At 41.3% G+C, this 9962-nt stretch overlaps 1 protein-coding gene across 1 annotated transcript; it reads right to left on the reverse strand.

The window, feature by feature from the left end:
- Window positions 1–399: 399 nt before the first annotated feature.
- On the reverse strand, window positions 400–7392 carry LOC136552102 (ADP-ribosylation factor GTPase-activating protein AGD3-like). Its single transcript, XM_066543646.1, is given in 20 exon segments — window positions 400–846; window positions 948–1447; window positions 1909–2014; window positions 2116–2249; window positions 2507–2832; window positions 2835–2850; window positions 2927–3013; window positions 3142–3363; window positions 3475–3606; window positions 3714–3929; window positions 4132–4173; window positions 4259–4354; window positions 4440–4487; window positions 4576–4641; window positions 5083–5127; window positions 5215–5277; window positions 5581–5651; window positions 5803–5903; window positions 6055–6131; window positions 6968–7392. Coding segments are annotated over 20 exon segments (2511 nt in total). The 5' UTR covers window positions 7013–7392; the 3' UTR covers window positions 400–728.
- Window positions 7393–9962: the final 2570 nt, after the last annotated feature.

Genomic DNA, 9962 nt, shown 5'->3' on the forward strand with positions numbered 1-9962 from the left:
GACTCCGCATGCGCTCATCCATGCTGACGGGATGGGCTTGTTCAACCTGACTCCGCAGCCAATGCCAGCAGTGCAAGGCAAAAGCTGCGGCTGTTCTCTTTGGCAGCGCTCCTGCGTGCTCCGACTTCACGCGAGGTAGTCGGAGCCGCAGGCGCCGGGAAACGAGCTCTGCCGGCTCGTGAACAGTGCAGCAAAGGAGAGAGAAAAAACGCCTCAGTGTACAGTGTTGCTACAGTATAGGAGAGAGAGAAAATGCCTCTATGAACAGTGCCTGGTGTCGGTGAAAGCCGGAGCCGCGGGAGCCAAACACAACCGGGCCAGCATCTTGCTCATCAGAATCCGAGTATAGGCATTCATACTCTTTGTATCTGATCGATCAAGATTCAAGAGACAGCCACATTGTCACCAATCTAATTCTTGCATAAATTACTTGTATCAGACATCGCTATATGTACATCTGTCACAACAATGGCAACCACTTCCCAATGTACACTGCAACATCTGCAAACAAAGGCAAAACAACTCGCAAACTGCATCCACGACAAACAGGCCGCTTTACCCTAAGCGCGACCAAAACCGCAGATAGCCCTAGGAAACTATAACTTCCTCTTGCCACAAACTAGGAAATATCAGCAAAGGTATCCTGGGCCGTGTGCCAGGTGACTGCAAAAGGCGGCCACAAAAGCACAAGGTACCGCAGGAACTCGAGACTTGACTACCTACATGATTTATCTGCTTGGGTCCTCTAACAAAACAAGGATCTCTTCATCCTCTATGGTTCCGCTGTCGATTGCATACTGCAACGCTGTTCTACCATCACGGTCCGTGGCTTGAGAATCAGCACCCCTGTAAGGAAAGCGAGAGTAAATTATAAACTCCTCGTCTCTGTAGTTTCCTGGACTTTCGCAATTTGCTGTTAAGCTACAACCAGCATAACTTCTGCATACCTGGAAAGCAGTAGCTTGGCGAACACATGTCTCCCTTTCATGATGCTGTGATGAAGTGGTGTCCGCCCTCTTGAATCTGTAGAATTTACATTTGCACTGTACTGCAAGAGTAGTTCAACCATGCCCAGGTCCGCAACGCGACATGCTAGATGAAGCAAAGATAATCCTTCAACATACTCATCCAATCCATCTATACGGGCACTTGTGCTGGCAGGAGAAACAGAATCTCCAGTAGAACCCTTCTCAAGTGGATTGCGGTCAAAACATCTAGAACTTCCATTAGATGGAGAAGTTGATTGCTCTTGTAGAAGGAGAGCTTTTCCCAGAGTCAAAGCCAAATTAAATGATGTATGACCGTAAGAAAAATTTACATCGGCATTTGACCCCACAATCAAACTGTACACCCCCTTCTTGTTGTTTGAACTTACATTGTCCCACATCTGTTCTGCAAGTTGAATCTCATCCACGTTATGTTTCCGCACAAAATCCTTTTCAGCATACTGAAATAATCAAGAGAAAAATAATCAACAACTAATTAAACTTTAGAAAGTTACCAAAAAAAAAATCTCTCAACTTCCTTCTTTTTTCAGCAGAAGACAGTGATGCAATAAAAGTTATGATCAGTATAATTCATGGACATTTCCTAAGAACAGGCGTAACCTATAGATGCTTCTCGTGTAACATATCATTTGATTTGATACATATAAATTCACAATATTGCTGATCAGTGGTGTAATAATTCTTTGTTGAAAAATTAGAATAAACAGTACTAACAAAAGAACTATGAAGTACTCCCCCATCCCATAATACTTAACCTTCTACACTAGTCCCAAACTCACTTCCCAAGGTTTCTCTTTTCCCAAATCTCTCTTCTCGTTTCATGTGCACTACACCCTTTTTTCACTCCTTAATTCCCGTGCCCAGAGCTAAGACGTCATCTATTATGAGACGGAGGGAATACCTTGGCATGAATAAATTTCTCCTTCACTGCGATAGAATCAGATTGTTTAGGCTTGCTGGGTGCAAAGCCATGCGACATGTTCTCTAATCCATCAGCCCTGCATAAAGTAGAACTTGCAAGTTATGGCAACAAAAGGACAATAAATTCTACAGCTTTTGTAATGTTCAGTTACTTTGTAAGACTTTTTGTAATGTTACCTTGAAATATCCACCATGGTCAACACAGCTTGATGAAGGTAACATTTCTTCCCAGACAGTATTGGCAAACGTGTTGCCTATTGACTGAAAGAGATTGATTACAGATGGCTCCCAAACCCTGACATCAAGCGTCAGGGATCTTACCTGCCAATACAATGTAAATTTCAGTCCATTGGTCACATTAATGATGACTTCAGTGAAATATAGCAAATTTACGGTAGAGAGCTATAATAGTCACTATACTGCAACCTACAGTGCCTGGTTGGCACAAAGCATGGGTAATGCACAGATACACAAGTATCATCCAAGACTCCCAACAAATTCTGATTGCAGAACAATATTCTACAGTTATGCGATCAAACTTTTGTTAATGTAAATTGCAGACAAGGCTTCTAATTTACCTTAGATATATGCACACCCATATTTCTGTGTACTCCGGAACACTCTATGCATAAAAGAACTCCAAGGTTCAGGGATGCCCAATCAGGCTCTGAAGCACCACAATCAGCACAGCTATTATTGCCAGCCACCTTCCTAAGCAAGTCAATTGGCTTGTCAGGTTTCATCATGCTTGTTCGGTGATGCTGTGCAACTCTTGTAGAATGCTCGAAATAACCACTCCCTGTGTTCTTTTCCAGGATACAATCTTCATTTATTGAATGTTCAAGTTCTGTTGAGCTACTGAATGAACTGCTTGAGCTGGCAGTTCGATGATGGTTGCTGCCTTAGGACTCAATAGAAGACGCTGTAAACAAAATACAGATGTCACATAAATCAAATTCGATATGTAAATAATTCAATGTTCACTACTCATCCCTTACTCGTTCAGGGGACTGGGAGCTCAGCAAAGAAGCAATGACGCCAGTAATTTTTTCAATCCAATCCATCTGATCCATTGCACTCTCTGCCTGCACAATTTCCGGTGCATATCACCAGACAGAAATCAATATCATGAGTATGGCTATTGATCAACTTCATAAAACATCGTCCTGTATAAAGAAAAAGAGATATCAAAATATGCATTTAAGCTTCATACCTGCAATGTATAGTTCTTTGTGGGAGAAATTATTCTGAAGCAGAACCGCAGATCTGATTGGTCTGCATCAACTTTAATGGTCGATGTTAGCAAGTTTACAGTATGGCATGCAACTGATTTCTCATCATGCACGCCTCCATGATAATGAGAAGAGAACCATCTGCTGAGCAACCCAGAACCATGTTCTGAGGGAATGCTAGTTCTTTGGTTAGAATAACCACTCTACAAAATCAAAATTGGGACAAAAATGATGAGGTAATATTAACTAAAACACTAATCAAGTGTGTGAAAAAATTATTTCAGATCATTGTAAAGTGTTGTGAGAATGCTTACAGATGGCCTACTGTTCTGCTTGCGATAATAGTATAACATTCCTCGACTGTCGAGGACAAAGAACCTCCTTTTCCAATCACCTCTCAAGTTTGAAGATCTCTTAGAGAGATAGCCTTGGCGAATGGTCTGAACCTGAAAATAGTTGCTTACTTTTCAGTATAAAACATGCATCTTCTTTGATGAAATTGCACAACCATGCATGCATGCATATTGTCTGGATAGTTCCAGTATACGGTTACCTTGCCCTTTGAAGCTGATTGCATTGCTTCCTCAATCATCTTATGCGAACTTCTACCAATTGTTTGTATTCCATCACCATTAGGGGAATCATTCATTCCATTTGGTGACCACCGACTTTCACGATCAATTTGCCGTTTGAACTCTTGCATCCTCTCAAGAAGAGCAGCCTGCTCATAGTTAGACCTTTCTCTTGATTGTTGTGCAAAAGCAAGAACCTGCAAAAAGAGAGAGAGAGAGAGCGTGATGTAAGCAACTTTTGTCAGATTCAGAAAATGGAAAGGGAAGGAGGGGGTTATGTCTGTAATTGCATAATTCAATAACCGAGTGGGATGCATTGTAATTCACAAAACCATTATAAAACAAAAGATATGAAGGTGATCGCCATTCAGTAAGAAATGTGATGGGCAAGAGAGTTACTTGATTGATATACGGTTCCATCTGATGTAGTAGTTCATATCCCTGAAAAAATAGCAACAGAGGAAGTTTGAATCACATTTGTACATAACCTAGAAATGTCAATATGAAAATAATGGCAAGGATATACTTGTTTGAAATAACGAAGATGAGCATCCATTGTCCCACTAACAGCCTCCAAAAATTCAAACCTTTTCTTAGCCTCGATATTTGAAAGTGCAGTCACCTGAATTTAAATACAGATAAGACAAAGGCATTCCAACTATGTAAATAAGGAATCCTGAACAGTGACAAGTAAACAGGGTATGTACCAGATTGAAACGTGCTTGCTCAAATGAAGACCTGGCACTGTGAAGCTCCTGATTATGTCACAAGCAATTTAGTGGCAGCAAGTAACCTTATCGTTCAAGTTTGGAAAGACGCTCAATAAGGTCAAGGTAATCTTACATCCTCTACTGCAGTTGCTACGTCAGTCCTTGTACCTTTCTTCAAGGACAAATACTTTTCACGTGCCTGGTTAAGAAAACAAAAACAAGTGGAAATCAGAAACAAGCCTTCTAAAACCAACTTAAGCTTTGTTTATAATGTGCCAGTAACTGATGTGTGAAGCATGATGGCCCATATCAAAAAGAAAACAAAGCTACAAACTCAGTGCTATAGAGTAGCAAAATTAGCCCCATGGGACAAACAGCGGACACTTTTCATCCTAGACAACTTACTAGTACAATTTCTTATCAGTTAGAATTCGGTAGCTGGAAAAGAAAAAAGAAAAATAACACCTAAGCAAACTGGCCAACACATCTAGAGATCTTTCCAACTCCAGTGCAAGTTGGCTTAGCTATTAGGCTCACAGGTAAATAGAATGGAACCATTGATCATTTCTACCATAATAAGCTATTATACAAGATTTTGAATCTACTTGTTCGGCCATGTGAAATAGCATTGAAGTATTACCTGGTCATAAAGAAGGGTAGCCTTGTCAAAACATTTCCTAGCATCCTGTGCAAATGTTATCAAATTAACACCATATAAAATTCAAGTGTGAATTCTACAGATTCAATGTTTTATAGAAAACTATGTCAATACCTTCATTTCATGTAAATCAATCTCCACAAACTGGAGCAGCTTGTCATTTAGCATATGCTCGACCTATCACAACAATACAACAGCAGTTATACCACATAAGGTGGAAGTGTAATTGCAAGTTTGTAATACCTAAAAAAATGGGATTAGTTCCACCCTCGGTGATGAATGCACGGGGATATGATTCCAATACAACCACAAGGATGAATTCAACCATGCAATTGTCGAAATAACAATAAAATAAAATAAAATACTGTAGAGTGAGTAGATTAGCCATAGACTAAGTTACGGTATCTTAAACATTGGTGACAGACAAAAGTATTCTTGATGAAAAGCACTACCATAGTAATGTACATACTGATGCTCTACCTGGGAGCGCAATACTTCCTTGTATGTTCCAATTTCTCTCAAAGCAATTGTAAATTTGGTCATTACAGGCCCTGCAAAAGAGGTAAATGTCGTAATGTACAAGAGAACCAACTAATTAGGAAAGCAAAAGGGCAAAACATGAAAACAGGAGAAAATTATCATGCTCGTATCACGAATTCAAGTTTTGAATACATGTATTTGAATGAGAACCACGTTACTAACCTCCAAATGCAACACTGATTTCATCATTATGACCCCCTCCAAATGTTTCAAGTGAACTTGCAAATGCAATATCTCCATCATATGCTTCCCCTAGTCCTTCCCTGAAACAAAAGTAGAAATTAGAGAGGCATAGAGAAACCCCGAATTAAAACCCAACCCATATAATCTGATAATAAAATTCACAAATCAGAGATGGAACTTTCAGGTTTGGTAAGCCCAAATATGCTACATAAATGGCACATTATCACTTACGTGTATTTTCGACAACCTTTGTGAAACTTTAAACATCTCTCTCTTAGCAAGTCAGCTCCTTCTTCAAGCGATTGCATCTATTAATGCAAGGAACAAGTTAAGCAGTATTCATGAACCAAAGGAAGCAAGTTCTTTGGCCGAATGTATCGATGCAAGGAATACAAGTTAAGCAGTGTTAATGCAATATCCCCAAATGTAATACAAAGGTTAGGTTAGCCTCACCGAATCTATACTATGTTTCACACAGAAATCGAACAAGCTATTAAGCATGAATAAAATTGAAGACACCTACGTTGGCTGAATAACAGATAATTTACGATTCCTCAGAGTCCTTGCATTTTTGTCCAAATCATGACAAAAACTAAACCATACATTCAAGCAACCCACAACCCACAAATGAATCAAACATTTCCAAAAATGTACACCAAACTATCACAATGTATGCCAAATTTATACATTGACAGGCAAGCTATGCTACCAGTTTTGCATTGAAAAACAATAAATTGTCAAAAGAAAATAGCAACCAAAATACTAGATCATAGAGAATTGGCAAAAGAAGAAACACAGCAAAGGGCTAAAGTTTGACACGTGTTTGTATGTATCAGTATAGTCTAACAACACAAAGTGCAGCTGTGAAAACATCAGACAGGCCACAGAACGGTTAAAAGGAAGCCTTAAACCTGTAGCTCCTGGACTATTGGTTCAAAATTGAATTCGAGAGCAGCACAACCCGAAAACAAGGGCAGATCCATGCAACCACCCGCAGCCCAATCCGGGAGCCACCGGAGCCAAGCATTGCGCACAAAGCTGAAACATTTCTCTCTCCCGCCCGCCCGAGAGGCCGAGATAAACATCCCAACCGCTACGAAGGATCCACAGACAGCATGAACCAAGATCCGGCTCGCCCCCTCACCTGCTTCCTGAACATGGGCGAGTCATCGAGCCTGCTGAAAAACATGGCTGCCTCCGCCTGTCCCGCCGCCGCCGCCGCTGCCACTTATTCGCTCCACACGGCCACACTACCTCCTCAAAGGCCGCCGCAGCATCTGATAGACTCGCTCCCTGGAGACCGCGCTCCGCAGCCACCGGGACCAGAACACAACCACCACCACCTCCACCTCCTCTCCGCAGAACCGCCCCTCCACCTTCGGCCGCCGCGCGCGACACTGGGAACGCGACCCACAGACGCAGCCCTCCGACTACGCTGGCACTGAAACCCTAGGCAGCGGCCGGAATCGGTGAAATGGCGGCGATTTGCTTGGGGGGAGCGGAGAGGAGAGGAATCGAATGGCTCGGCGAAAGGGGAGGGGACACGCAGGGGGGAGGGGACACGCAGGGGTAAAGAGAACAGTGTGAGATGGAAAATAACGGTGCGCTTTATTTCTGATTAATAAGTCTAATTGCAGTTTATTACTAGTAATAGTTTTGGTTTTTATTTTATTATTATATCGCTGATCATGTGGAAGTCTGGGAGTGGCGTGGTAGGCCTGGTGTATCGTGGTTCCGAGACGTGGGGCCCGGACGCAGCCAGTGGGGGTGAGAGGAGGCGGGTCACCTACCGGTGAGTGGATGGGTGACTTGCCGTTGATTGCCCCGTGTGTGCACATGTCATTTCCTTATTTTAAAATTTAAAAATAAAAGGTAAATAAAGAAGAGAAAAAACAGGAACTTTTGCACTGGTCAAAAGAAGATGAGTAGCAGAGTTCTATAGAGCCAAAAAGTGCAAGAAAACATGCCATTTTGTCATGCCATTTTACACCTCTGTTTTTGTCATGCTTTGTTAACTAAATACAATAATAGGGCAAAGTTATTGAATTCGGATTGATCGATAATCCGAGCCAAAAAAAACATGAATCACAGCCTCCACGTGTTCCATCCGTGTTATAGTACACTAATCCAACTAGGTTAGTACTTGTTTGATATATGCGTATCTACTCCCAATTCAAATATATATCTGAAACTGGCTGAAAACACTGTTCTGGCTGAATTATTGTGACAGAAAAATATTGTTCCGCCTGAAAAAAGAAGCCGAACAAACCGGATATGGGGTAAGCCGAACGAGACCTATAGTGGATTGATGTGGAAATTAAACTAAGTTATATTGCAATCCACTTCACGCACACAAATTAAGATTGATACGAGTACATCCAAATAAAAAGCCTTTATATAGTTTGTATTGTTAAAAGGCCAATCGACTACCGCATGTGCTACTCGAGTAACCATGGCTACATGGAGGCACGACCTTGTCCTTGTCAAGGAGAGTTGCCACCATTTGAACTGGTTAGACTAATAAGACCATGAATCGGAGCCTTCACGCATCCAATGTTCAATCTAGTGTTAATAACCACGTACGAAGGAATGCATTGACTTAGAAAGATGAGAGACAATTGTGGAAGTAAGTCAGGTGTGATCATAGGGTGAAACCCACACCTGCAGGGTAAGAGAAGGTTGTTAGTGATTAGATAAACCAAACTTTGCATAACAAATTAGAAAAATATGCGATAGGTAACAACAACATCACAGAAAGGATATGCAAGGGCATTGACCTCTTAATACTAGTAAACAATGGTGACTAGAAGTGTTTATAGCTAGTGAAATGTTCAAAATGAGGCAATGGAAAGCATCTCCAATAGTACCCCTATCTAATATCTTGAAGTTAAAGTTCAGCAAAAATCAGCCACCGGTAGTATCAACACGCTAGTGCAAATAAGTTTAAACTCCAATAACAATGAAACATATACTATGCCCGGCCCCCAGACTTAATACGATATAGAGTGCAGCTGATAGCCCGAGGGTCATGACCGAGTGTACCAGCAAGTAGTAGCAGTCCAGCTGGACAAGAGACGAGAAGAAAGGAAAAAAAAACAGCAAGAAATGGAGGTGAAGGTGATGGGGTAACCTCACCGGCGGACGATCCAGAGGCGCGACAGTGATCATGGCATGAACAGCGCAGCTTTCGATTTAAATTCAGTTTTTATATTTCGTTCCTGGGCCAAACAACAACACGCAGCCAGTTCATTTCATTTGGCTGTGGCTTATCGTAAATAATCGTAAATTTTTAGCCGAAATAGTATTTTTTTCTCACACAAACCAGCCAGTAGTACTTCTTCACAAACCAGCAACGATATGAATCAGCCAACCGAACAGGCTGGCGTACTACTAATTTAGGCCGCGTTTAGTTTCAAACCCAAATTCCCAAAAAATATTACAGTAGTCATCACATCAAATCTTGCGATACGTGCATGGAGCATTAAATATAGACGAAAAAAATTAATTACACAGTTTGGTTGGAAATCACGAGACAGACGTTTTGAGCCTAATTAATCCATAATTAAACACTAATTGCTAAATAAAAACGAAAATACTACATTAGCCCAAATTCTAAAATTCGGCCCACTAAACACGGGCTTACCAGAGGAGACAGTTCGGAGAGTGAGCTGCAAATGCGTTTTTGGCTTTATTGGATGCCGCCTCCCCTGCGGGCCCACCAACCCACAAAAACTGCTACATGCTCGGGCTAAGCTGGTGATTAAAAAAATACCACAGTACTCCCCGTATGCAGAATCAGACGGTTTAAAAGAATTTTTTACAGTCAAGAAGATAATGGAACTGGACAAACACATGAGCTCTTTTTTTTTTGTCGATTGTGCCTCCCTAATCATGGTAGTGTTCTTTTCCATGTATTAGGTTTCGTTTTAACTTGTACTCCCCTTTAATGCATCCCATACATAAACTAATTTCATCATCACGAGTGAAAACTGATTATCTTATTTTCCCACGACCAGCGCAAATTCCCGTTGCGGTCTGCATTGGAAATATTTAATAATTCCTTGAATAGCTAAGATTGGCAACCGTAGCACAGGACTTTTTCTATCGCAGAATGTTTAAGCATTCAAACAAATATAGGC

Source organism: Miscanthus floridulus, chromosome 4, assembly GCF_019320115.1.
Source record: "Miscanthus floridulus cultivar M001 chromosome 4, ASM1932011v1, whole genome shotgun sequence".
Classification (NCBI taxonomy): Eukaryota; Viridiplantae; Streptophyta; class Magnoliopsida; order Poales; family Poaceae; genus Miscanthus; species Miscanthus floridulus.